We start from the raw sequence: 25,437 nt of genomic DNA on the forward strand, positions 1-25,437 counted from the left end.
AGTTCTGGAACGAACAGAACGATTTTCTGTTGGTCTTCAAATGAAGAAAGTTGTCTCTTTGAGTAAATTTACACTTCCAACTACTCAAGTTTTGTTTTATTGACTCAACTCAAGAATCGTAACATATAAGGTGATGATGTCAATTTATATTGACTCATTGATTGAGCCATTCAATGGAGAAAAGAGAAGAAAATGTGATGAAATAGAGATTCCGGTTTTATGACTTGTGAGTCGAGAAAGTTGAATGCTGAGTCTTAAAAAATTATTCAAAATACAGAATCAAGAAACGAGACAATGAAAAGTCCACCAGACTAATACCTATTTATTGCGAGTTTTGAAGTTTCAAGTGGCACCAAGAAACAACAAAGAACGAATCAATTATCATTTTTCCGAGAAATTATTTGAAAAAATATTCATATTTATCGATTTACTGTAGACACAGATAAACTACAAATGAGCTACAGTACTATTCGGAACGATTAGAAAGCAATTCGTATGGTCAGAATTACAAAAACAACTTGTTCGGGATAGTCTTTTTCAGATATACAGAGGTTTTCAGATTGAAAAATAGAGTTCAGTTAGAATAAAACAGATAACAACTTGAGATGATACAACTTCAGTATTTCCCGATCGGAAAAACCAAAAAGCGAAACAAAATTTTGTGTTACGTTCAGAAAAAATATGACGTTCGTTTTGAAAAAGACCATAGACACTTGGATACCAGATGTGAAATATAAAGAAAAACCTGTGACTTTAAGTGAGTCTGACGGAATTTAATAAAATGAAACGACCGGAAGTGAAAGCAAATGTGGCAATTTATTGCATTTTCAATGGCATTCAAAGAGAATGATGCAGCAATTCTAAAGTTTCCGTGGGCGGAGCAGAAAATAATTGTAGACGAAAAGAGATGAATTACCATCATGATTCAAATAATACAAAAAGAACGAAAGCAGAAAAGTAGAAATTGAATTCCAGGCTAGTTCAGCAAATCACGTTCTCCACAGTAAGAACCAGTGAGAGCTGAAATGAAAAATCTAGACACTGGTTGAAAATTATCCAAAATACGAACGAAAGTATACATTTATTGAAATTTACAGAAGCTGAATTCGAAATTACAGAAATGATTGAAACAAATTTCAAGAGAACATATAGTTTTAGTTTCCCGGCTATTTGAGTTATCCTTTGACGGCTGAGGCGGCTCCTTTGATAAGTTTATCCAAAGGAATATTCGATCCAAAGGCACATCGACTGCAAACACAGGTTGGGCGACCATTTCGTTTCTCACAGTATCCAGTCGCACAATTCTAGAAACGACTTAAAGGAAATTTCGTTTGTTGGGTAGCAGTTCATACTTGAATAGTGCAACTTCCTATGCATGCAGCTCTTGCAACTTTCTCCATTGTGTCCATACGAGCACACGAAGCGAGATCTTGACTGAAGACTCCAGAAATGGCAACAAAGACAATGAAGACGAGAAGAATTTGAATGAAAGACATTTGAAAATAGTATGTGGGGAAGCAATTCTAATCTGCCTTTTATAGTAATATGCTCTTGTTATTGTTGATGACCAACTTGGATAAGTGGTAGGATATCCTCCACCTATTTATTTGTTTGGTAACACTCAACACATGGTAAAACAATAAATAAGGAAGTTAGGATCACAGTAAACAAATTTAGAGACACATCCTGATTCGAGAATTTTCGAATAAAGATAATTCTCTCCGAATTGGAGCCGAACCTAAATGTCTTCTTTTTCATATTTGTTGGTTTCAAAATATGAATATACCAAAAATATTTATCCAAATTTCAAGTTCTCGAGGATAAACCCCCAATGAAAAAGCTTCTGTGACGGTTCTCTGTTTATCTTCTAGACGGTCTTTTGCTGAAAAAATTGAATTAATCTATTTTATTTTCGTAGTTCAACGTACTTTCTCGCATTATGACTGCGATTTCCAGTTTTACTCCGATCGATTGAACTCTCTTCTGCTTTCTCCGAGAATATCGACTTGTTGTCTTCAGCGTCACCCTGAAATTTTGAAAAATAAAAAATAAACATTTTGAATCTCACCATTTTTGAAGTTGGCATAGTACTTGGAGCAGTTGAGGGCGGAATACAACTGACAGAAGGGGACGGAGTACTAGACGAAGGCATTGGGGCACTATTGGATGCAGGCATATCCGAACTCTTCACTTCACATGTCCAATCTAATGGTTCTTTCAATGTTATACTGGAACTACGAGCATAATCAGTAATCGCTTCACGGAAAACACTGAAATCAAAACAAAATTAGATCCAATGAAATAAATCAAAATTACCCAAATTCGACCTCCGAGTTGAAAAACAAACTGTTAATATACTCTGCCATGATAACGAATTCCGATGGAACCAATGATACAGTAGATACTGAAAACATATATAGAATTTCCTGTTCGTCCAGATGTTCACTTACTCCATTTTGGCTCCTCGAATATCCTCCGTTTCATAGCATAAGCTGTCTCTCTTGGTTTACCTTTCCATGGCACTCCTCTATCACCATCAACAAAGTCAAGAAGCTAAAAAGATTTCTGATAGAAATTACAGCCTGCATGCCAACAACTAACCATAAAATACCAACTCTCATAATCATCTTTTCTCGCCAATTCCTCCATTCGATGCGATGCTCGTGGACAGTATCTCGGAGTTCCAACCATTTTGGTCTTATTGCGAGGAGGTCTCACTTGTCCATTTTGTTGACGATATTTTCTAGCGAGTCCAAAATCAAGCATGTAAATCAGTTCTTGTTTGGCACCTGCTCCGACGCAATAGTTGCCTGGTTTGATATCTCGATGAAGGAATCCAAGAAGATGGAAGTCATGGATCGCCTGTAAAGACACACATCTATCTTTCTTTCCACTTTCAGCTCATTTGTTTTTTGAGAACCGTGAAAGGTGACAAAAATTGGAAACCATATTTCATAAATTCGTTCTTATGTCTGGCTTACTTTCATTGTTTGCAGGCCACATTGAAGAGCAGTTGATTTCGAAAACTTTTTCTGTTTCAGCTTTTCCAATGAAGCCCCAACCAACGTCATCACTATCCACTGAAATCATATTTCAAAAAAAAATACTTGGATTTTCATCTGACAAACCTTCAATTCATGAGTCTGACCTAGGTCGATGAGTTCAGGGAAATGTTCTTTGAATGCAGTATCACATTTCAAGAACGAAGCCATAACATTCCGTTCGATTTTCAGACGAGACGCTTGTCTTTTGACACATTTCATCTCAGTCTTCATTGCGTATTCCTGGAAAAGGTTTTCAGATTTTTGAACTCCAGATTCCGACTAACTTTGTTGTTAATCGGAACACCAGCTTCATTCACTTGAATCACTTTGTTCACTGTCCCGAATCCTCCGACACCGAGCTGTACGATAACTTTCCAACTGAATTATTCAGATCTTGATCTGAATTTTCATTCGAACCACTTACTTATAATCCGTTTTCGATCTTTTGATTATATCATTTGGTTCCAATTTTGTTTTCAACCGGGTGCTCATTTTCCGAAATAATGACTGATTTACTGAATTTTTTCATTTTTCCCAGATTTTGTGTGTTCAATATGGAGCAGGTTATGCGGTTACGTGTACAAATATATTGTGATTTTTTCTGTGTGATTCCGGTCTCGTATTTTTCCCGATTCCGGGAAACAAAAGAAGATCTCCATTCTTGTTTTCGTATTTCCATCCACATCTTTTATATATATTCAAAATTTTCTGATAAAATCTTTTTCTGTTCGCAACGTATTCCTTTCTCTCTCCGAAACCTTCTTTCCCTTCTTCTCAGAAACTTCTTTAGGTTTACCGTCTCTTTTCTTGATTTTATCTTGAAAGTGTCCGAAAACTTTCGAGAGATTTCAACTATGACAGGAACAGGGGGAAGATTTTTAATCTAAATAAGGGAAAGATAAGAGAAAAAGAAAAAGGAGAAAATGAAGGAATCCCTTTATTCCTTTTCGAATACATTATATTTGAATTCATATGGATTTTGTTGTGGTTTAAACACACACACACACATAAGCATAAAAAGTTCTCAACTTATTCCGAGTAATTTCAATACTTTACCTTCAATTTTATTTTTTTTTGACCTATTTCTAAGTTTTGATGGAAAATGTGATAGAAATTGTCTTAGAACTACAAGATCCTATTAATTTGTAAAATTCTTTTTCAAACGATTCTTCGAAGTTGCAGAATCGTTTTTTCTAAAAACTGAGACAATAAGCAAAAATCTAACTACAAACTAAATGTCTTAAAATATCTTTAATACTCCATTCTGGCATTTTCATAATACAGCGCGCGTCAGAAAGATAGGACCCATCTTATTTTGATGGTTTTGGTTCAACCATAGATCTTCATGGAAAACAAATGTTACCATTCAAATCATTCGATTCTCTTTCAAAAACTACGGGTACACCATCGAAAACTCGGAAATTGGTCGCGTAATTTAGATAAGCCCCCACCCTTCAATTTTTTTCCGTTTTTTGACACAAAAATTGTTTCGAACAGAGAAATTCACATTTGTTTCTGAGGAAAACTGAAAACTACTGTAAACCGTAGATCAAATAGAGCAAGATGTTCAGAGACTCCCCCAATTATCAACTATTATCAACGAGGTAGTCATGTGGTTTAACTCATTTTCATCTCATGCACATGCTCCCTTGGGAAATTTCGAGCTCGAAGTTTTTGATTTTCATGAGAATCCACACAGCATGAGAAATATGCAAATTATTGACTTCTAGAAGAGTTTTCTCACTTTTCATGTGCTATGTCATTTTTAAAGTGTACGAACACTTAAAACACACATAAAGATAATGTTTTTATGAATCACGTATTCTGTATTGGGGTGCCACAGATGATTTTTCTGTTGACAAACGTTTTTGTATCAAACAAACCTAGAGTTTTATTCTTATTCTTGATAATAGTTTCCTATACTGTTTTTTCTTTAAACAGCTACATCTCTTTGAGACAAAGAAGAATTTCTTGACTCCGTTACACACTCTCAATTGCAAAAACGAATATATTACCGCCCGGAATACCCTCAAAACAAACCCAGAATACTTTTCAAAGGAGTAAAACCGATTTCAAGGGTATCCTTCTCGTCCCATAACATACAATTATTCGGTGGAAATTAGTTAGAAAAAGAACGCATAAAGGACCGTGAGTCTTGACCTTGAAACGTCATTATTCTTTCTTTTGTTGTAGTTCATTCGATGTGTTCAAAAAAAATATATGAAACTCCCGGTCCAAACTCCAAAAGTCAAAATCAGAGACAAAAAGTATAGATGCGAACAAGTATGCAAATATCAATCCATTTCCGTCAATTATCATTCACGGAGACAAGTTTCACGAGGATTTCTTCTCTTTCTCTTTTTCTCATCCTCTCACCTTTTGACTGTTTCTCGAAACAGGAAAGTCTACGTACATCCATCTCCAGATGACCAGTTTTCGCATTGATGAATGAATTTATTCGGATGGATATATGTACATTTTCCTTCTCTTCCTCTCAATTTAGTTACTTTTTTCTTTTCTCTCTCGGGAACATCTACATCAGGGTAGAATCGTTTTCATGTTCCAATTTTCCTCTCGAAACTTCGATGACCGAAATACTTTTGCCTCCGAAAGATGGTCGATTTCGATAATTGCAATGAGGGAAAGATGACACCTTTTCCCCCTTTTCATTCGTATTCTGTCTTCCGACAATCCTCATTTAGATCGTTTCTCTCCTCATACTTCAGTATCTTCAAGGCTTTCATAGCATTTCAAACCGTAGTATCGGAGATCAATGATTTCAAAGAAAATGTCTTATTTTCTCGTAGTAGTGCAACTGTTTTACATTAGCATGTATAGTAAAAGATAACTCGTAAGTCAACTTTTGGAAGGCTGTATAGAACACACCTAGATGTTTATTTTCGTAGTTGACAACATTCTTAAACGACTTCTCCCTTGACTGTTACATTTGTTTCAAATTCAGTAGCTCTGAACTGTTTTTAATGACAAAAACTGTTTTAAACTACAAAAATGAAACTGATTATAAGTTTTACAACTACTACAAAAATGTGACTGGAACAATATATGACCTCGAGATGAACCCTCAAAGTAACTAATCTTCAAATAATATACTACGATAACTATAAGATTTTTGTCCAGAACCTGACGTTTTCCATTCAAAACATATCTTCTTCGACATCTCTATTTTCACCAAACTACCTACAAATGATGCCAGAAAACATAAGTTTATCTTCAAACACTAAAAAGAAGACAATTCAATCTTTCCACCACGCCATTAGTTCAACATTTTATCCATCTTGTCATACTTCGGGTAACGTTTACCCTTAGTTTTTACTCTTCTAAAACCGGTTGTTCTTTCCTTTTATTTTCTGATTCTTGTTCGTTTTCCATTCGCATTACTTAAAATTAAGACATTACATATGCATGTTCCGTTTATAATGGGCATCCAATTCATTCCTTTCATGTTTTTTTTTCATTCGAATCTACTAATTTTTTCTACAGAACAGTAACATCGTGCAGAAATGGGTGTAAAAACGGAATTTCGGGCCTCTGAACCGATTTCGGATCAAGAGAAAACTCAAATCAATTCGGTTCGTGCAATGCTCCAAGAGAGACTTCCAAGCGGAATACCTGATGACGTCAACACTGATTTGAATCTGTGTCGTTGGTTGAGAGGATATCATGGTGACATGGAAAGGATTGTCAAGAACTTTGCCACTTATTTGGCATCAAGGAAAGCAGCTGGATTCGTTGGAGACGATTTCGCTGAGAAATTTTTCGATCTGCCGGATATTGAGCCATTCCTTCAATATATTGCTTCATCAAGACTTCAAGATCGTCAGTGGTCGGATGAACATAACGCATTTTTATTTGTGGAAAGAGCATGGTCTCAACCGAAAGAGGTATTTTTTCATGGGGAAATGAGTTTTCCCTAATGAAAAAAAAACTATTTTTTAGTTCATCAAAACGTTCAAAACAAGTGACTATCTTCTTCACTGCTTTGGTTATTCTGAAATGCTTCAACAATTGATTTTGAGAAGAGAAAAGAAGCAATCTTCTGACAAAGGACCCGTTCAATTCATCGTTATATTCGATCTCAACACTGTCAATATCACTGATTACGTAAGCTTTCGAATACAAACTTTCACATTCTACTTGAATTTATTTCAGGTGAATCCAATGTCCGGTTACATGAAACTGTGGCAAATCAGAAGTGAATTGTGGCAGGATTGGTGAGTTTTCCTTAGAAAAATTTCGATTTATTCCGGACTAAGGATCAAATTATTTGAATGAATATAAATGATGCGATGATATTAAACAGATAGTTTTTAGATCTGAAAATGTCTAATACTTTGTTTATTTTAGGTATCCAGAGATGGTTCAAAGAATCTATTTGACCAATCCACCTCGCTTGTTAGGACTTCTTTGGAAGGTTGCACGAGTATTTTTATCGGAAGAAAATCTGAAAAGAATTGAAATTATCTCTCATACACCTGATTTGTCAGCGAAGTTCCTGCCCCCGTGGTTAGTCCCAAAAGAGTACGGGGGTATGTATTCATCCTTGGTTTCAAATGAAACAAATCGAAAATTCAGGTGAATTCGTGAATACAATCCCACCTGGAGATGAAACGGGAGTTTCTATTCGTCGTAAAATCTCTCCAACTGACTATTATAAACCGTATCAACACTATGTAAAAAATGGAATCGATCGTCCGAAACCAAGTCATAAAGATGTTTCTCCAGCGGAAAAGTTCGTATTCAAGATTCATGTTCCGAAAGGAAAGAAACTTTTGTGGGATTTCACTGCAAGTGGAGAAGTTCAATTTGCCATTTACAGAGGAAATGTAAGTAATTTTTGATTAGAAATAGAAAACAGAATGGAGAAATGAAAAATCTCGGAATGTAAACAACTTACTATGCCCCAATAAAAAATTAAAGTTAGCTTATTTCTCAGAAGGGATATTACTCGATTCTCAAAAACATTTTTATTAGAGTAAAACTATCTCAACGTTATTAAAGCACAGTAAAGGGTCAACTACCAATTAGTCATTTCCATAATTTCAGAATCGCAACGATCTCGTTTTCCCCAGTTTCCATCTCATTACGAATAAACTCAACGAAGAAGGAACATTGAATGATGTCTCAGACTCTGAAATTTCCTTTGAATTCCAGAATCTTTCAGGATATTTCACTCTGAAGCTGGAGTATACTGTAGCCATTCTTTGAAAAATAAGTATTTATATTTTATCCTTATGACTCTGTAATTATATCCCTGTTATTCTCAGATAAATACATTTCAACTAGGTTTCAGAGGTTTAATAAAATTTTTTCTTTGATTTTTGATAATAAAGCTTCTGAACGACAAAAATAATGTATATAATTGGAAACTGAACGCTGAAAGTAAGTTGTTCTCTGTGGTCTTTGCTGAAAAAAGTTATATTTTTATTCACAAATTATAAAAGAAGAAAGACAAAAAAGATAACTGAAAGACCCGTTGAGAAGAGAAAAACTGAGTTTTTAGATGAAGAAACTTGAGTTGAAGATGAATTAGTTGAAGACGTGGCCAGTCGAATCGAGCCACAGTCCACGATTGTTTGAGTTGATTTTTCAACGACGACCACTGTCTGAAAAGAAAATATTCGAAGTTATGTTTATATAATTCTACAATATAGAAGTACCTTGCTCACAAAATTCTCATCAAAAACATCAAAATCCACATTAAACCACGGTTCAACTGCCATCCCAGTATGATCAGTTTCCACTGTCATTATCGTTTTTCCTTCTCCATTAACTCTTGATTTCTGATGACATTTGCCTCCTTTTTCATTCGATCCAAGAAGTAAACTGATCTCGTAGAGCTTAAATCTATTGTTTTTCTTCTTTATCAGTTTCGAAAACTTACAGAATTCTCTTTTAGTCCTGAGATTACAACCATAACTTGAGTATTTCTTCCAGACGATTGCGCGAATTCGATGATTCCTTCCCCTCCTTTATATCCTTGAAGGCGTGCTTCGAATCTGTTTGCACCTGGAATTATTCTGGTTCGTTGATTAGTTTCATTCATTCCAAACCTTCTGAATCTGGTGGATCTACACAAATATTACGGAAGAAATTGACAGTGAATGAGCCAGGAGTATCATTTTCAATGAAGAGATCCGGTTTAGTTACCTATAAAATAGGCGTTGTGACTTTGTTTTTTCAATTGAATAAAAAACTTGATTCTGGTCTGAAATTACACATTCATCATCGTTCGGAACATGCATTGCTGAAAGACATTTCGCTTTTCGTATTGATGAAGTTAGACACATTCGAAGGCATTCATCTTTGAACTGAAAAAAGGAAGAGTACTGTAGATTTGTAGGAGTTACAGGCCGTCACGAAGTCCCACATTGTCCCACGTCTCAAGTTTTAGTGTGAGACATTGATCAAATTAGGCTGGCTTCATCTTTATACAGTACTGGCCATAAAGAATGCGACAGATATTGTTTTTAGTTAAAGTTTTAGTTGAAAAAGTTGAAATGGCCAACTTTGTGAGTCCTCCCTGATGCTATCACAATATCGACTGTTTATGGAGTCTATAGATCACAATAAGAGCTTCATTTTTCAAAGTAAATAGCTCAAAACTCTCTCCTTTATGCACTGAAAAATGGCAACAATTGCGAGAAATTACTTTGACGATTGATAACTTCTTAGGATGTGTCGGTACAAAAATGTTGTCAACTACAAAAATGAAGCTCTGATTGTGATCTATACAATCCATAAACAATTGATATTGTAATACCATCAGGGAGGCCGTCTCATACTCACAGAGTTAACCATTTTCAATTACAAACTATAAGTGTCGCATTCTTTATGTACTGTAACTGAATATTGTTTCGTAAGGGCTGTCTGAGACAGTAACAATTAATCGATGTTGAACTGCTCGGAAATGTCACTGAAATGCGAGATTCTGACTATGAGAAAACTTTTGAAAAGCTTTAAAAATTGCCTTGTAAAAATAAAGACCATTTGCCGATCTGTGACCTCACAGCACTCCCATTCTAACTTTTTATCTGAAATCTCAAGAAATCGAGTCGAGTCACTGAATATACTGTGACTGACATCTGACCAATTCGTCTGTGTGTCCTCTAACTTCAAATATTGATCAAACTTCAGATGTCTGTGGTTGAGAGTGTATCAAATCACTGATTCTTCAGATAGTAACACCTTCATCACCTAAATCACAAATCGGAATGGAATCATCAATTCCATTTTTAGAACAGATATTCTCTTCCCTTTTTCTTCTTTTTTGTTTCATTTATCGGGTAAAATACGACAGTAATAACAAAATTACTACTGATCTCTTCAAGGTTTTTGATATTTCAATTTGTGTTTTGGATAGATTGAACTTTAGAAAAATGGTTCTTTCAAGTGTAAACCGATTTCATTTCCGTTTCGTCATCACTAAAATATTTGTGTTGATAAAGGAGATAGTTGATAAGAAAACAAGCTTATCAATTGCATGATTTGTGAGATTTCCCTCCTTTTATGTTGCAAAACGAGGTTCATTACACTTCTCACACCTTCATCTCCAGATTCCGATGACTCAGAGGATATTTCAGAGAAGAATTGAACTTCTAAAGATATCTTCAAATTGGATGAAGTTGATTAAAAACCAAAAAGAGATGAAAGAATGAAATCATCTGATCGTCGCCCTCGTTTTTTTCTGATTATCGGCCAGTTTCTCATCGATAAGAGTGAAAATGATGAATTGGAAGAGAATAAGATCTGGATGAAGAGGTCACGAATTCCTGACATACTTCCAATTTGAAAATGAAGTTGTTTTCGAAGTTTCTATTATTTTCTTCGTGTGTGTGTGTACTGGTACTAAAATGTGTTTGATAGTGATTGGTGGTGTTGAATTTGAGGAATTTCGTTAGGTGGGACATGTTTTTGAAAACGAGAATTCACAGTTCTGAACATTGAATTTTGAACTTTTGAACTCATGAAAACAGAAGAGAGTTATAAAACAAGTGACACATGCAGTATCTGTTCGCTAGGATATCAAAATACAAAGAGATCAATTCGTATGAGTTTTTGATTCAAAACTGAAAAATAGCTTACCTGAACTGATGAAGTATGAAACGCATGTCCAACAATCCAATAATTTTTCTTGAATTCAAAACATTCTAGTAATTTCAGATTCGGTTGTTTCGCAGTCAATCCTCCACCTTTTGGATTTCCTTTTTCTTTCAATTCAACTTCAGTGAATAGCGAAACGAATAGAATGAGAAGGAATGAATGAATGATATGGAGCATACAGAGAGACAAGATTCAGAAGAATATGAGTAATTAGATGATGAGAAAAAAACGAAGAAGTCGTACGAAAAGGAATGAAATGATGAAAACGAACACATTCTTTTGAGAAGAAACGAGAAGAAAAAGAAGGAGAAAGATAAGAGAAATCGGAGAGAAACAGACGATCAGAAGGGGAAGGAATGAGAAAAGGGGCGGAGTTTCAGATATTTGAAGAGAAGTTCGATATTTGGACTTTTGACAATCTGGATATTGAAGAGTTGGGGGAGGATTCATTGAATGCTCTCGAATAGTGTTAATCTCTTTAAACACTCTGATGTTTCCTCGGAAACATAGAAAATCTCAAGTTTCTTGAAAAGACAACAGGCGCATAGTGCTATTGACTGGTGCTGAAACTTGAAAATATACGAGCTGGTGAAGTTAATAATGAGTCTCTGAGAAATCCTTCAAACGTAATCAGTTCTTAAAGAAGGTGTTGATTCAGCCCGTTTAGCTCGAACATACGGCGAACAGGAAAGGAAAATTATTTTTGTTTTAAAAATAATTTCCAACAATATCAATTAAAGAACTGATGACATACGGCATACTGCTCTGGTGTTCGGTCACAATACCAAGCCTACCGTATTATGATTTTCAACTAAATATTTTTCGTTGGACCACACCCAAACTTTCATCTGTTAATATCATCGCACTCCGTAAAATCTCTCTTTTCTTATTTCCAAACTAACCACTTTTCCCTTAAGAACTCCCATCAAATCGTTCTAAATACTTTCGGAGAGTAGTTGTTAGAACATAAAAAAGAAAAGATTTGTGATCATCTAATTTATTTTTTCTTCCTTTCTTCGTGTGAAATCAAAAGAATTCCAATCGAACTGTCGGTGATCGCCCAAAAAGGGAATTCTTTATCGTTCTCCGTATTTTTTTTTACAAGTACTCAACATACTAAGAAAATGTGGTTTTATAAATAAATTATGACACACAAAATGACATGGGAAAATATCAGAAACAATAAAATGAAGGTATCACCATGACGGATCATACTTCAAAACTTTGGAACGATCAGGGACTAAAAATATTCTTGTGTTGTTGTAGACACAGGTGACGATTCCATCGTATGCAGTTCGAGGAACTCCAATCTGAAACCGAATTTTTAATTTTGGAAAAGATCTTCAATTTCTACTTTGAAGTCTGACATCAGCCCAATTGCTTTCGCTATCTCAATGAAATCATTTCTTCCAGTGTACATTATTCTGAAAATATGGCATGAACAGTATTTCTCTTCACTCGTTATTCACTTCATTTTTACATGTTCTTTTTCAGGTTTCCACGTGTCTGATGTGATACTCGCTATATCAATCAGTAGAGCTTTTTCTACTTCTTCCTCCATTGATTTTTTGAAGGGTTCCTTCAAAACAATTTCAGATTACAGATTACCCATTTGAACTTACTGGCAGTAAATAATCTAAATCGAGTGTAGAAAAGTCAATAAAAGCTTCGTTCAACTTGATTTTAGATATATGTGATCGCAGAAATTGACCTCTGAAATTTCAAAAACTTTCGTGAGTTGAGGGATCATTAAGCTGACTTGCTAACTCCAAATCTACCGTATTTCATCATTGCCGTCCTACTTATTTCTGGTCGAATACACTGTCTTCCTTTTCTTTGAGCTGGTTCTCTCATATATTCATCCCAAAATCCGTCAGGCCAAGTGGGTTCAAGCTCATTCCATGTACGCCTAGAAATGAATGTTTACTTGAACTTTCAATTTTCTGAAAACCTCGTCATCATCCATCCCAATCCTGAGAAAAAGTCACTTCTATACAGTGTTGCGGTCGAATTCAAATCGATATTTTCCACCCGAAATCAACTGATTTCTTACTCTAGAACCAATTATCAAATACTTACTTTTCCGTTATCATTCCACGCAGAGACACAATATAATGTCGGATCTTTCTCCAAAAGATATCGAGTGCTTGAAAAGAATGAGAAGAAATCAATTGCAATATCAAGGTCATCTGAACTTGTAAAATACATCTGAAACCTTCTAATAAACGTGTTCAACAATAACTCACCTTCTGTAATAATAACAGTTGAATAGTTATGTTTCGAGAAAATATGCCTGAGTGCCAGTTTGTAATGCCTTGAAATGTAATAGTAAAGTCTGAACTTCTCGAATTTAGCCGGAATTGAGATATTCGCATCAATTCCAGGTGAGTGCTTCACGTATTCAACTTGATTGCCGAATTTTTTGATTTGATACGTCACTTGTGTATTGTCACAGTCTTGAGAAACAGTTATTGGAAATCTATACTTACTCGGCCGTAACCTGAGTTTGATATGTCTTAAGATGATACACTTTAATAACTTACTTTATCAACTTTTCAAGATGGACACGCACAGATTCCGGACGATTACATGCAAACACCTACAAAAAATGTGTTTTTGTTTCTAGAGATTCCGATTATCTTACGACTACTGGTATCGGTTCAATCCAAAATTTTGGTGTTTTACGGTCCTTTCGTTTTTTCTTTGAGCTTCCGTTTCTTTTCATTATATAATCCATTTCTTCGTCGATATAATCTAATTGACTTTTTTCTTTATTCAACATACTGTCGAGTCGGTTTACGGTATCCTCTATTTCAGACAAGTCATCAATATTTTTTTGCTGAGCAAATATCTTGAATAATTCATTTCAGGGGTACAACATAAGTAACTGAATTGAAACTTACATTGCTCATGTTCATTTGTAAGAACAAATTATATGAAAAATAAATGACGATGAAGATCACTGTGATTACTTTAGATTCTCGCATTATTGGATGTGTATTATTGAGTCTGAAAAACGTATTTTGAGCATTCATTGAAGGTGTTTGGATGTTTTCTAATTTCCTATGAAAAAAATATCCAACTTTTAACACGCTGCATGGTCTCCCACCCTGCTAAAAAGAACTCCAATAAACGTGAAGCCGATTTTTTTTTCACGTTTTAAATAATTAACTTCTTTATTTTTCGCACTGAAAATCCAGTATTTTTAGGTTTCCAGACGTCGCATTGGATGAAAAAGGTCCAATCCATCAGAATTGTGCCAAATTAAATTCTCTATCTTATGACCCAAGCAACGAGAAATTTGGTCAGAAAATAACTTTTTTAATAGAGAAAAACTGATTTTCAAAAAAAAGATTTTCAGCTATTTCAGCCAACAATTATTTTTCCAAAAATTGTAACAGTTTCAGAGCATCTTCAAGTACATGCTTTGCAACCTTTGTTCGAAAATGTTTTCTATCAAAAAAGATATACTCACTTTTTCGTTGAATTAAAACATGAAAAAATCGGCTTCACGTTTTTTGCAGTTAAACTAACTCATTTCGAGTTCTGAAATCTACTAGTGAGTTTTTCTGGATGCTCATTGTTCAATGGTAAATCATGATTCTCTTCAGACAGTCATGAATAATTCCCCTGTCAAACGGTCGATTGCCGATGATTCAAGTATCGTTATTGAAAAAGATGAAGGAGAGAAGAGGATCGAAGAAGTTCTCATCGAAGTTGAGCGGTTTGTCGTCAACGTTTTCCAATGGACTTGTTTGATCATCCTTGTTTTCACTGCAATAATTTATCAACTATTTCTTTGAATAAATGGAATAAATTGGCATATTTCTTACATAGTGGCAATTACATTATCAAAAAAAGACAAAAATTATGCTATCACAGAAAAAGGGAATGGGTGTTTTAAACGGTCATAGAAATTCGATTAGGGAATGTGTTGTCAATCAAAGCGGCATTTTGTGGTTTACATGGAAGAACGAGTAGATCGGTGGACCATGAGAAGGATTCGACGGGGACATCTGAAAGTCAATATTAATTGGATTCTGAGCAGCTTTTGAAGTTTGAAATGAACCTATCGGTGCAGCAGAACTGGCAACATCGCCGTTCAGATGAACATCATAAGCCTGTTCAGTGACAACAAAAACAAATCGAATTTTCCATTTCAATTGCACGGAATCTGTAGAGAACGTAGGTGTAGCGGTCAATGGGATGCTCAGACGGAAAGTTGAATCCGGCGAAAAAGTGCATATCGGGGCAGTTTGGCAATGTACTTTCACCATTTTCTGAAACTGTTAGAACTGCCAAAAATATCCTCATTCTGACTGCTAACCTTTTTCCCTTCTTCCACGTCCGCATCGATCAAATGTTCTTCAGTTTCAATTGTAGCCGAGTATTGTACACACGGAGTCGTGGCACCATTAAAATCCAGAAATCCACAAACATCGTCGCCTAACTTGTATGCTTTTTTTGGTAGAGTCAAAAGAGCGACACGAGAAGTAGAAGAATTATGAGTGAGCGCAAAAGCGAGAGATTTTCTAGCCTGCGTCAAGTCATCCACTGTTGCCATAACTGTCTGAAAGGTTTTGCTATTGTCTAATCGGTCATCGTTCATAATTCACCTCAACCACAGATGGTCTCGTAATTGTGGACGTGAGAAAAGGGTTTGCGGGTAGAGACATTTTCGTCTCGAGGCCAACTGAAGGAATGATTCGAATAGGTAAATGTGCTGATTTGATATGTTCTTGGACATGAGATACGGCAACGGTGACTCGATTCGAATACTTTACTAAATGACCACGAAACGTTGGCGGGATTCCATTTCGGGAAAGCGGTATCTGAAAACTGATCTGCTACATCAAGCCTGACAGTTCAAAACGGTGCTTACATCGCAGAAAAACTGTTTTGACTGTCCAGGGCCCAGTTGCAACTCGCAGAATAATATATTAGGAGGCGAGGAATAGACTGTGGCAGCTGATTTAGTGACAGATGTGGTAGGACGAGGCCGAGAAGTGGTAGAAGACGTTGAATACGAAGTGGCTCCGATAGTTCTCTCTGTAAGTGAAGAAGTTCGTTTCTAGTCACATCGAATAACTCACCACAAATGAATTGTAAACTTCCCCAAGCCAACTGTTCCGAAAGACCCTGCTTTCCACGAGACAAATTGCTCACAGTAACTGTGACTCTGATCGTTTCTCCAGCCAGATAAATAGCCACTTCACGATCCAGAGTGGCTATTACTTCTAGCATTCTGAATTAGAGATGCAATGTTCTTCGGTGAAACTTTTATTTTTCAAGTACACATGTGGGATTGGGACCCAGTTTTTCCGAGCACACATAATAAAAAGGAAGGAATTTATTGTTTGTTGAAACACGACAGAAAGACGAATTGATCATGATTTAGAGCAAAAAATTGGTAAAGATCTGCGATGTGATAGAGATTCAAAATGAACATAATTATTTTTCTTCGCTTCCCACTTGAACGCCGGACAACTCCTCTTTAACTTTGTTGATATATTTAATGTATAAGCAGCCTTCTAAAAGTTTCTGCGATGAAAGACAAGTTGGATTAACCCGGCGATATTTGGTGGCTGAAAAATAAAAATTACGATATGGGGAAAAGATGAAAGTTTACCAAATTGCGCGAATCTTGCATTGCATGCTTTTTTAGAAGTATCGAAATAGTCGAATCCATCCACGGGTAGCGGCTTTGTTACGCGGACTCGGGGTTTGGTAGAGGAAGAAGGTGATGTAGTGGTTGTAATATGACTAGAAGTAGAAGTAGTAGCTGGAACACGACTAGAAGTTGACGGAGCAGTCGAAACATGGGTGACAGCTGATGAAAAAGAAAACACAGAATTTTGATCTTCTGATGGTTTGATGACTGGCTTCATGAGTGGTCGTTGGCCAGGGTAAGCTGTAGTCGCAGATGCGAGAGCTACAGCTGTTTTCATCGGAGTTGTAGGTCGAGTCTGACGAACTGTTGGTGAAGCAGGGACCACGCCTGCTTTTGGAATCACACGATGAGTGGAACGACCTTGAGTATTGGGTGCTTCCACCTGAAAAAAGTATTAACGAATCAGCATTTCGGTACTTTTTGTTCTTGAACTTCTGACATACCACAATATCATGATATTCATCTGTTGCTAATGCAGCCCTCCAACAAACACCTCGCTCATTTGGAGCTTGTTCTCTGGCGACGAATTTGACTCTTTGGCCCGGCTTGAATAAATCTGTGAGTTTTTCAACTTCAGGCCTAACCGTGGCTCGTGTGATGAAGACATTCGTGGTCAGTGGCTTGTTGTAGCCTGGTATCTGATTTAATGGTTATTGGAATTGCAACGTATCGATATTAAACTTTAGCTAAACATGGCGGGCTTTTAGTGTATTTCCAGTCAACAAACATGTATTGTGCTTTATCATCAGGAATATTGATTACAGATCCTTCTGCTATAAGCATTCTTCCCGTTTTAATGAACTTGATTTCTGTTCCTAACCATGTGATCTCATAGTTCGCCATTTGGGAAAGTTTGTCACCAACTTCTATATCTACCTGCATTGAAAATATTGAAGTGTATTACGTGGCGTTCTTACTGTAGAAGCTTTCTTAGCATTAAATTGAACAATATCGTCATGCTTGAAAGCCCGCGCGAGCGTTTCTTTCTTGAACAGGACCCCTTTTCCTTCAAATCGCACCAAGATCATGTCGTGCGAGACAGCAACGACCGATCCTTGTTTCTGTGTAAGCGAAGACATAATGCGGCAGTTCTAAAAGATACTTATATTCACTAAACAATTAGCGATCTACCGAAAAATATCGAAAAGCCGCTACAGTTAGTTCTGAAAGATGAAAAACAAAATACAACTAGATATTGTCAACAATTTTATAATTCCAAACAAAACAGTTTTGTGCATGGATTTAGTTGTATCCAAGAGACTCGATGATCTTCTGGTATTTGGCGATCTTTGGAGCTGCGTTGACTTTAGCTTGGACAGCAAGTTTGTCCAACTTCTTCTTCTGCTCGTAGTACGCGGCTCCCTTGACCTTTCTCTTGGCCTCGAGTTTAGCAACGACGTCTTGGTATTGCCATCCAACCTCGTGCGACAAACGTCCGACTGAAATCAATAACATTGAATATGAATGATGAATTACAAAACTGACCAAGGCAGAACTTCCTTCTTGGTTGGAGACGGAATCTGCTGGCAGATGGGGCGTTGAGGGTCTTGGTTTTTTGGTATTTGGCTGGGACTCCCTCGTAGGCGCGGAGGTTCTTGAGAGCCTCGTTTCCGCGGATGGTCTTGTGTGGAAGCATTCCTGAAAACAACGATAAATTTATGTTGATAATATTTGATAAATATTACCTCTGACGGTACGCCAGAAGATCTTTCCTGGAGCACGGTAATGGAAGGCTCCACGGGCTGGATTGATGTTACAACGCTTGCGAAGGAAGCTCATGTACTTCAGCTTGGATCGGTGGAAGTTTCCGGAGATGGTAATCTCTTCAGCTCTGACGATGACGACCTTCTCTCCCTGGAGGAGTTTTTTGGCCACAATCGAGGCCAAACGACCAAGAAGGTGGTTCTTTCCGTCAATGATGATTGCTCTGTTCGACAGACCCATCGTTTACCCTGTAAAATTTTGTAAAGAAAGATTATAAGTGACGAGGGAACGAGAGAAGATATATCAGAGCGAGATGACGCGCAGACGAGAGATATACAGAATCTTATCAGAATTTTATTGTTGGCCAGAACCAGCGGAAATTCTGACTATCTATATACAAAAATGCAGCTATTGTTGTCTATTTCTCAACACATTTTTTAAATAAAATTCTCCGGCTTTGTAGGATGATCTGACGAGGGGTCCAGACGCCACATAGAGAAATCCGAGTTTCTTCGAATACTCGGCCCATTCGTCGAACTTTTCTGGTGTAACCCATTCTTTGACCAACAAATGTCTTTTTGTGGGTTGCATATATTGCCCAAATGTGACAACATCAACATTACTGGAGCGAAGATCAGCAAGACAAGCTTTTATTTCGTCATCACTCTCTCCAAGTCCCAACATGATTGACGTTTTTGTTATCAGCCTCGGGCTGACTTCCTTAGCGTATCGCAAGACTGAAAAAAGAACCACTTGTAGAAAATAGCGGACAATATTAATTATGCTTACCATCTAACGATTGCCTATATTGAGCTCTGGGGTCTCTGACCCACGGAGTTAACCGTTCAACAGTTTCAATGTTGTGAGCATAAACATCGAGTCCACTCGTTGCCAGCTTTTCTATGCTAATCTTATCCCCAGCGAAGTCAGGAAGTAAGCATTCAATCAGCAACTCTGGTTTCTTCAATTTCATCAGTTGAACTGTCTTACGAAGATGGTCAGCCCCTCCGTCCGGTAAGTCATCTCTAAAAAAGGAGAATTTGATAAAAGATTGTCAATAATTGGATCCCTGCCTATCAACTGACGTAAGGACGATGTACTCAACACCCCAGGAAGCCACTGCTGTGGAAGTGTTTTCTGGCTCTAATGGATCCAATGGTGGTGGTGCTCGTGCAGTTTTGACAGAACAAAACTTGCATCCACGAGTACAAGTATCTCCCATCAACATAATTGTAGCTGTTGCTAGGCTGTCTTCGGAACCTCCCCAGCATTCTCCTAAATTGGGACACCGTGCTTCTTGACAAACAGTGGCTAGTTTCAGATGCTTCAGCTGTTTTTTCAAACGGCTGACGTTTTCGTTCTCCGAAGGAAGAATCTGAAAAAATAGTTTTCGAATTTATTTATACGGAAGAACTAGCATACCTTTTCTTTTTTGAGCCACGGAGGTAGACGCAACCTTCGATCGCCTTTTTCTAGTTTCAGCTTCCCTTCGTACTTTTCGACAGCTTCCGCCACAGACGCTGAAAAAAAATGAAACGTGTATGACAATAGTAACCCTTACCTGAGGAAACAAAATCCTGAAGTGATGGCCCATCTTTGAGAACTATTTGCGGCTTCTTCTTGATGGCATCTGCAAAGCCGCGGGACCAAACCCGAGTGAGCATGCTTAAACAAAGAACCCGTGAAAACAACCTGCTATTTTGCACGGTTGAAAATGTATTTTTAAAAATGTGTTGAGAAATTGACACTCGGTCGTCATAATTTTTCTGGTTGCAGTCAAATTTTGACACCTACGCTAGTAAAAACTACGTTTAACAATAATTTAAGCTAGTAACTGGTTAAATTATGAATTTTCAGCACTTTTAATAGAAAAAATCGCGCAAAAAGTCGGGAAAACAGTTGAAAATCGTGAAAAAATTTTAGGATAGCGGAATTATACAGAGGTTGAGGACCGACGGGTCTCGCCACGATACGCAATGCGACTTGCACACAGAAAAATACACCGTAGTTGACGGAAAGCGCGGGTGTTTAAAAATATGAAATTAAGTTTTTCCCAGTTTCTTTATTTTTTAAACTGTCTTTGAAATTTTAATGATTATTTTGAAGAAAAAATCCATATTAAAATATTAGAATAAAAATAGAAAAAATGTGATTTTCAGAAAGAAAGTTTGAAAAGTGTTATTCATCAAGTGTTTTTGAGAAATCAACCGCTTTTGGATCTACCCACGAAGAAAACTTGTACCATTTAATGCAATTTAATTCTATTCACGAATGCAATTTAATGCATTTTTGTGCCATAAAAATGCATTATTTTGCGTTCGTGTGTAGGCAAGTTTTCTTCGTGGGTAGATCCATTTCAGATTTACCGTAAATATTTACTGTATTATACCGGCATGCTGTTATATCTTTCAACTGCCTGTGAGAGAAATTTTGAGGTTTCAGAAACTCATTAAAATTAAACGAAAAACTTTTTTGGACGTTCTATTTGCAATTGGCTGGAAAACTTGTTTTCAATAGGCGAGTGGATCAAGCATGTTCTCTCACAAAAAAAGTTCAAGAAAATTTATGTTTATTATAAAAATTATGAAAGTGTTCATACGTTCACCAGGAATGGCAAGAACCGAAAATGTGAAAATACAGGAAGAAAATACAGATGCAAAAGCTAGAATCAGTGACTATGAATTTCAAAAAAAATTATAGAATCAGCTCTGATACATAATATTGCGAGGTGTTGGAGCTGGAGTGTATAGAGCTGATGGTTTCACATGCTGGAGGTACACGTTGACGAGAACGAGGCACAGGCAGAGAATGATTGGTCCTATGATTGCTCCCTGTTAGAAAGAGATAAATAAGTTCAGATCTTTTATTACACTGTTACCTGTAGACCCAGCCAATACATTCCACCAATGATTGCTAATCCAGTGACATATGGATGCGACCCTTTTACTTCCTTATAGAAAGTGGCATCCGCAAACATAACAGGAGCGAAGGAAGCTAGAGCGAATACAAGAGCTGCTGCTCCTTCTCCTCTCACAAGCCATAGCTCGACTATTCCGAAAACCGCCACAATATAAGGGGGCATAATAGGGATAGCAGCGAACAGGGTAGCGGCCACTGAAAAGAAAAGTGTCTGTAGGTCGCGAAAGTAGTAACATACTTGAAGGAACAAAAACGATGTTTAAATCGAACAAACTGTGAACAAAGTATGTGTACAGTCCGTAGAAAACTGCCATTTTCGCCGATAGAATGAAAACTCCGCTGAAAAAAGTATCTGAGAAATCAACTCGATAATTTCACTTACAAGATCGCATGTTCTATTGCAGCAGTGATATGATGTTGAACTGGTATTGCTGTGGAATCTTCTGTTGCGGTCACTGCAGAAAGATCCGAAGCCCATTGCAGCGGAAGCCATCGATTACGAGATGCCGAAAGTAGATAGTAGACCATCGTCAGAAAAACAATCTGATGAAAATTTCAATGATTCGAGTGATCTCTGAGATAAAACCTCACCAGCTCGATGAATGTGTTTAACAGATCAAGTCCAAAACTAAGAATAATTCCAGCGAAGGACGCAATCAGAGAAGAGAAGATAGTGACATTCACCGCCAGAATAGAACCAATGGATTGAGCAATCTGAAATTTTCTACATTAATAGGAAAGTTTAATATTTCAAGCAAGCGAACCCCCATAAGAGTGTCAAGGTTCTCTTTGACAATAAGAGTAAGTTCATCTTTCAGAGCAGCCAGATCAGTAACACCTTTCAACTGTTGCCAGACGTCTCCTCTTGATTCCTGATTCACTGCTGAAAAATAAGACGAAAAATTGTAAAAAGGGATAACAAGTACATACCAACAGTGAAATTGTTATTTCTTTCTTCCCACATGTGATACAATTTATCAACTACTTGTTTCACTTGTTCTTCCAACATATCAGCGCGTTTCGTATCTTTCGCATTAGCCAACGATCGTACGTTAGAAGCCAACCATGCACGTCCTTGCTCATACGCCTGAAAGTTTATGAAGAGATCGATACAGAATCAAAAATTAAGCTACCTGCTGCATATATTGGTCAATGTCAATATTGTTTTCTTCCAGTTGATCTTCGGTATAATCCATTGCAGCAGCTAACCAATCCGGACGAGAATGAAGCACGTTTGAAGAAAGTCTAACTAGATGCACTGTTTCCCCGTGTAATTGGAAACCGACAAAGATGATAGCGAACAATGCAGAAAAAGCAAGAAGTGCCATAACAATTACAGAAGACAGAACATCCATTTTATCATGTAAACTTTCCACGACGTATTTATCAGAGGAAAATAGCATCTTCACGAATTGACGAAGTGGACCGGCGACCGTAATCTCAACAACTTTAAGGACCGCAGGAGCAATTTTCTGCCACGTAGAATCAAGGAAGTTGTTGATAGTAGCAGTAATACCAAGTTGTTCGGCCACTTTTGAAAGTACAGCGATAACAAATGGAATAGCCAGAAGTATAAGAGCACCATCGTGTCGAACAACCCAAAGAAGAGCACAGAGACCAAAAACGCATCTGATCAACCAATCTCCGGTGATTGCTTCGTCTACAGTTGAAGTTGAGAGCATGGAGTTTTCCATAATTGACTTCTCTGTTGCATCCACTGAAACTGTAGAACTAGATTAAGATTTTTTTTTTACATATTCCAATTCCTGGATTGAAAACTTAAATACTATACTCACGTTTTTCTTTTGCAGATTCGAGAACCTTTCCGACATTCGGAGGGAGGAGTGAACTAGATTCATCTAGATTTTCAGAGGAATCGTCTTTCTCGATGTGCTCTTCCTGTTCTATTGCTTTGTGACTTCCAATAGCTCCAGCTGAGAGAAGTCCGAGAACTGCAGCTGACAGTCCAAAGACACATGCTCGTAGAGGTCCGAAGTAGAGAGAAGCGTATGAGATGACATAGATCCTGTAAAGATGGAAGTTATTCTTCCGTTTAGATAAATATAACTCACCAAATAGGGAGCGAGAAAGATCTGGCCAGTTTCTTATTGATCTGTTTTGGATCCTGGACGTAAATCCATGCAGCATAACAGCAAAAATACACAACTATCAACGGGAGAACCCAGGGTCTGGCGAAGAAAAGTATGAAAGAATCCAAATACCCATAAAGTCGACCTAGCCAGCTTATTATGTACATGAAAGTTCTTTCATATGACAGAACTTTGAGCGCTGCATATGCAATAGCAATGATTGCTCCATTTGGACTGAAATCTTTGAAATAGATAATAATTCTATCAAATTGATTATTTGCGAACCTGGCAAATGTCTTGTAGATTGTTTCTGATACTTTCGAAAACCCAGTAAACGGGAGGGTGATTACAGCTTTTGCTAGAGTTTGGTTTGATTCCTGAAGATCACGGAGCCAGTCTTAAATTCAGGAATTATTATTTTTTAGTAGGAAAAACAAACTTTGGACGGTGTCGGTAACTTTCTTCTTGAAAGGGAAGAGTACTGTACCAACTAGAACTGCCCACAACATCGGCGACAGGAACATGTACATCATGTTGTAGAGGGCGAACAAGCCACATAGTGCTACTCCAAGCTGAAAACTTTTGAAAATGTAAGGCATATAAATACTGACGTTTCTTATTTTTGAGTACCAGAACGAATAGAAGTGCATTGTAAAAAGCAAACTGTAGCGCTGTCCGTTGCTCACTATCTCCGCCGCCAAAGTATCGTTGGATGACGGCTGTACCGCCTTCGGGTGCCATCTGAAAGTAATTATTGTCGTTAAATCATAATTTATAACAGAGTTTTAGAATCGTTTAATAAAGAAACGTCAAGATTTGCAACGTTTTTTGAAACTTCAACTGAGAAGTATATGTTTTGTTTAGAAATTTATATCATTTCAAGTTTCGGAAGTATCAATTTTTAAGGCTGCTTGAAGTTTTGTTGTTTACTTCTCTTTTATTTTATTTTTCGTTTCTTTTTGCCGTCAAAAAACAACCATGTTTGTTGCGAGAGAGTATAGGAAATACGGAGGCGGGTGAGAAAATGGTGCAATCACCGAGTTGTCCACCGTAGTCTCTTTGAAAAATATTTTTCATCCGTTTTCAATTTTTCGCTTTTATTTTTTTTCTCGATAATTATTCACAGTTTAATAAAACTTTTATTGCAGTAAACAAATGCTCACAAAGGCGGTAATGACCTCACTGTGCGCAACACGACAGGCGCCCGTGAACGTTGCTGCTCGTGGAATCGCCAATATTCCGGCTCATGAATATCACATTCGATTTGATCAGCGAGTCGGACGCAAACGGCCAGCTCAAGATGTTTTGGACAGGTAAAAATGCGTTTTAAATTTTTATAAAAGAAAATTTAGTTTTTGTTATTTCAAAAAAAAAATTCTAAAGTTGCGTTTTCTTCAGTTCTGAATTTCAGATTCAAGCGTTTGAATAATGGAATGTGGATCCATGCACACCCTGGCCGCCATAAGCTGAGATACATGAAAGACGAAACATGGCAGAAAACTAGTCTCTATTACGAGACTTGTACAAAAGTGTGTTTTTCAGTTCAAAAAAGTTTAATTCACTTATGTCGCCTATATGCGTTTTTCGCTAGTCCAAATTAATAATCTTTATTTGTATTCTTTTATTAGTTCTAAAGAAGAGCATCATGTCATTTTCAAAAATAAGAAATACTTCAGGAACAATGCGAAATCCTGGATAAACTCATGACTCCATATTGGCTACGACAGAAACATTATCCAAATGATCCCTATTCCGCTTATCACGTCCGTCACAACATCAATTCACCACGTGTAGACGATCGAGGAAACTTTGTTCGTGAAAGAAAGAAGATCTTGATGGACGACATCACATCACAACGCTTTTTCGCTGATTGTTGAATTTCATTGTT

General features: G+C 37.0%; 13 protein-coding genes across 13 annotated transcripts; 4 read left to right on the forward strand and 9 right to left on the reverse strand.

The window, feature by feature from the left end:
• Positions 1 to 1,175: 1,175 nt before the first annotated feature.
• GCK72_009686 (uncharacterized protein) lies at positions 1,176 to 1,496 on the reverse strand (the record flags this gene model as incomplete). Its single annotated transcript, XM_003113150.2, has 2 exons — positions 1,176 to 1,304; positions 1,353 to 1,496. 2 exons carry the CDS (start codon positions 1,494 to 1,496, stop codon positions 1,176 to 1,178), a joined length of 273 nt encoding a protein of 90 aa, XP_003113198.1.
• Positions 1,497 to 1,860: 364 nt separating this feature from the next.
• On the reverse strand, positions 1,861 to 3,536 carry GCK72_009687 (uncharacterized protein; the record flags this gene model as incomplete). Its single annotated transcript, XM_003113133.2, has 10 exons — positions 1,861 to 1,882; positions 1,929 to 2,026; positions 2,069 to 2,270; positions 2,317 to 2,404; positions 2,451 to 2,553; positions 2,602 to 2,862; positions 2,982 to 3,080; positions 3,129 to 3,284; positions 3,329 to 3,422; positions 3,469 to 3,536. The coding sequence occupies 10 exons, from the start codon at positions 3,534 to 3,536 to the stop codon at positions 1,861 to 1,863; spliced, it is 1,191 nt and encodes a 396-aa protein (XP_003113181.2).
• Positions 3,537 to 6,565: 3,029 nt separating this feature from the next.
• Positions 6,566 to 8,270, forward strand: GCK72_009688 (uncharacterized protein; the record flags this gene model as incomplete). The annotated part of the gene is made up of 6 exons (XM_003113207.2): positions 6,566 to 6,946; positions 7,002 to 7,166; positions 7,215 to 7,276; positions 7,410 to 7,591; positions 7,638 to 7,888; positions 8,109 to 8,270. The coding sequence occupies 6 exons, from the start codon at positions 6,566 to 6,568 to the stop codon at positions 8,268 to 8,270; spliced, it is 1,203 nt and encodes a 400-aa protein (XP_003113255.2).
• Positions 8,271 to 8,497: 227 nt separating this feature from the next.
• Positions 8,498 to 11,342, reverse strand: GCK72_009689 (uncharacterized protein; the record flags this gene model as incomplete). The annotated part of the gene is made up of 6 exons (XM_053727488.1): positions 8,498 to 8,668; positions 8,723 to 8,902; positions 8,947 to 9,071; positions 9,116 to 9,212; positions 9,281 to 9,373; positions 11,148 to 11,342. 6 exons carry the CDS (start codon positions 11,340 to 11,342, stop codon positions 8,498 to 8,500), a joined length of 861 nt encoding a protein of 286 aa, XP_053587065.1.
• A 1,019-nt stretch (positions 11,343 to 12,361) lies between these two features.
• GCK72_009690 (uncharacterized protein) lies at positions 12,362 to 14,083 on the reverse strand (the record flags this gene model as incomplete). The annotated part of the gene is made up of 10 exons (XM_053727489.1): positions 12,362 to 12,475; positions 12,520 to 12,589; positions 12,635 to 12,744; positions 12,788 to 12,878; positions 12,925 to 13,074; positions 13,117 to 13,138; positions 13,412 to 13,665; positions 13,709 to 13,764; positions 13,810 to 14,016; positions 14,069 to 14,083. 10 exons carry the CDS (start codon positions 14,081 to 14,083, stop codon positions 12,362 to 12,364), a joined length of 1,089 nt encoding a protein of 362 aa, XP_053587066.1.
• Positions 14,084 to 14,752: 669 nt separating this feature from the next.
• GCK72_009691 (uncharacterized protein) lies at positions 14,753 to 14,968 on the forward strand (the record flags this gene model as incomplete). The annotated part of the gene is made up of 1 exon (XM_053727490.1): positions 14,753 to 14,968. One exon carries the CDS (start codon positions 14,753 to 14,755, stop codon positions 14,966 to 14,968), a length of 216 nt encoding a protein of 71 aa, XP_053587067.1.
• A 97-nt stretch (positions 14,969 to 15,065) lies between these two features.
• On the reverse strand, positions 15,066 to 16,409 carry GCK72_009692 (uncharacterized protein; the record flags this gene model as incomplete). The annotated part of the gene is made up of 6 exons (XM_053727491.1): positions 15,066 to 15,181; positions 15,235 to 15,445; positions 15,493 to 15,735; positions 15,782 to 15,997; positions 16,048 to 16,214; positions 16,259 to 16,409. 6 exons carry the CDS (start codon positions 16,407 to 16,409, stop codon positions 15,066 to 15,068), a joined length of 1,104 nt encoding a protein of 367 aa, XP_053587068.1.
• Positions 16,410 to 16,616: 207 nt separating this feature from the next.
• On the reverse strand, positions 16,617 to 17,718 carry GCK72_009693 (uncharacterized protein; the record flags this gene model as incomplete). The annotated part of the gene is made up of 4 exons (XM_053727492.1): positions 16,617 to 16,750; positions 16,795 to 17,218; positions 17,280 to 17,474; positions 17,518 to 17,718. The coding sequence occupies 4 exons, from the start codon at positions 17,716 to 17,718 to the stop codon at positions 16,617 to 16,619; spliced, it is 954 nt and encodes a 317-aa protein (XP_053587069.1).
• Positions 17,719 to 18,078: 360 nt separating this feature from the next.
• On the reverse strand, positions 18,079 to 18,780 carry GCK72_009694 (uncharacterized protein; the record flags this gene model as incomplete). The annotated part of the gene is made up of 3 exons (XM_003112944.2): positions 18,079 to 18,275; positions 18,322 to 18,474; positions 18,522 to 18,780. 3 exons carry the CDS (start codon positions 18,778 to 18,780, stop codon positions 18,079 to 18,081), a joined length of 609 nt encoding a protein of 202 aa, XP_003112992.1.
• Positions 18,562 to 18,804, forward strand: GCK72_009695 (uncharacterized protein; the record flags this gene model as incomplete). The annotated part of the gene is made up of 1 exon (XM_053727493.1): positions 18,562 to 18,804. The coding sequence occupies one exon, from the start codon at positions 18,562 to 18,564 to the stop codon at positions 18,802 to 18,804; it is 243 nt and encodes an 80-aa protein (XP_053587070.1).
• Positions 18,805 to 18,948: 144 nt separating this feature from the next.
• GCK72_009696 (uncharacterized protein) lies at positions 18,949 to 20,785 on the reverse strand (the record flags this gene model as incomplete). Its single annotated transcript, XM_053727494.1, has 5 exons — positions 18,949 to 19,277; positions 19,330 to 19,565; positions 19,614 to 19,915; positions 19,963 to 20,060; positions 20,764 to 20,785. The coding sequence occupies 5 exons, from the start codon at positions 20,783 to 20,785 to the stop codon at positions 18,949 to 18,951; spliced, it is 987 nt and encodes a 328-aa protein (XP_053587071.1).
• A 457-nt stretch (positions 20,786 to 21,242) lies between these two features.
• GCK72_009697 (uncharacterized protein) lies at positions 21,243 to 24,290 on the reverse strand (the record flags this gene model as incomplete). Its single annotated transcript, XM_053727495.1, has 13 exons — positions 21,243 to 21,371; positions 21,419 to 21,654; positions 21,698 to 21,798; positions 21,842 to 22,002; positions 22,051 to 22,173; positions 22,224 to 22,342; positions 22,390 to 22,546; positions 22,593 to 23,176; positions 23,256 to 23,485; positions 23,532 to 23,783; positions 23,835 to 23,946; positions 23,989 to 24,121; positions 24,180 to 24,290. 13 exons carry the CDS (start codon positions 24,288 to 24,290, stop codon positions 21,243 to 21,245), a joined length of 2,448 nt encoding a protein of 815 aa, XP_053587072.1.
• Positions 24,291 to 24,704: 414 nt separating this feature from the next.
• On the forward strand, positions 24,705 to 25,426 carry GCK72_009698 (uncharacterized protein; the record flags this gene model as incomplete). Its single annotated transcript, XM_003113130.2, has 3 exons — positions 24,705 to 24,862; positions 24,961 to 25,078; positions 25,226 to 25,426. The coding sequence occupies 3 exons, from the start codon at positions 24,705 to 24,707 to the stop codon at positions 25,424 to 25,426; spliced, it is 477 nt and encodes a 158-aa protein (XP_003113178.2).
• Positions 25,427 to 25,437: the final 11 nt, after the last annotated feature.

The sequence above is a fragment of the Caenorhabditis remanei genome, chromosome III, assembly GCF_010183535.1.
Source record: "Caenorhabditis remanei strain PX506 chromosome III, whole genome shotgun sequence".
NCBI lineage: Eukaryota > Metazoa > Nematoda > Chromadorea > Rhabditida > Rhabditidae > Caenorhabditis > Caenorhabditis remanei.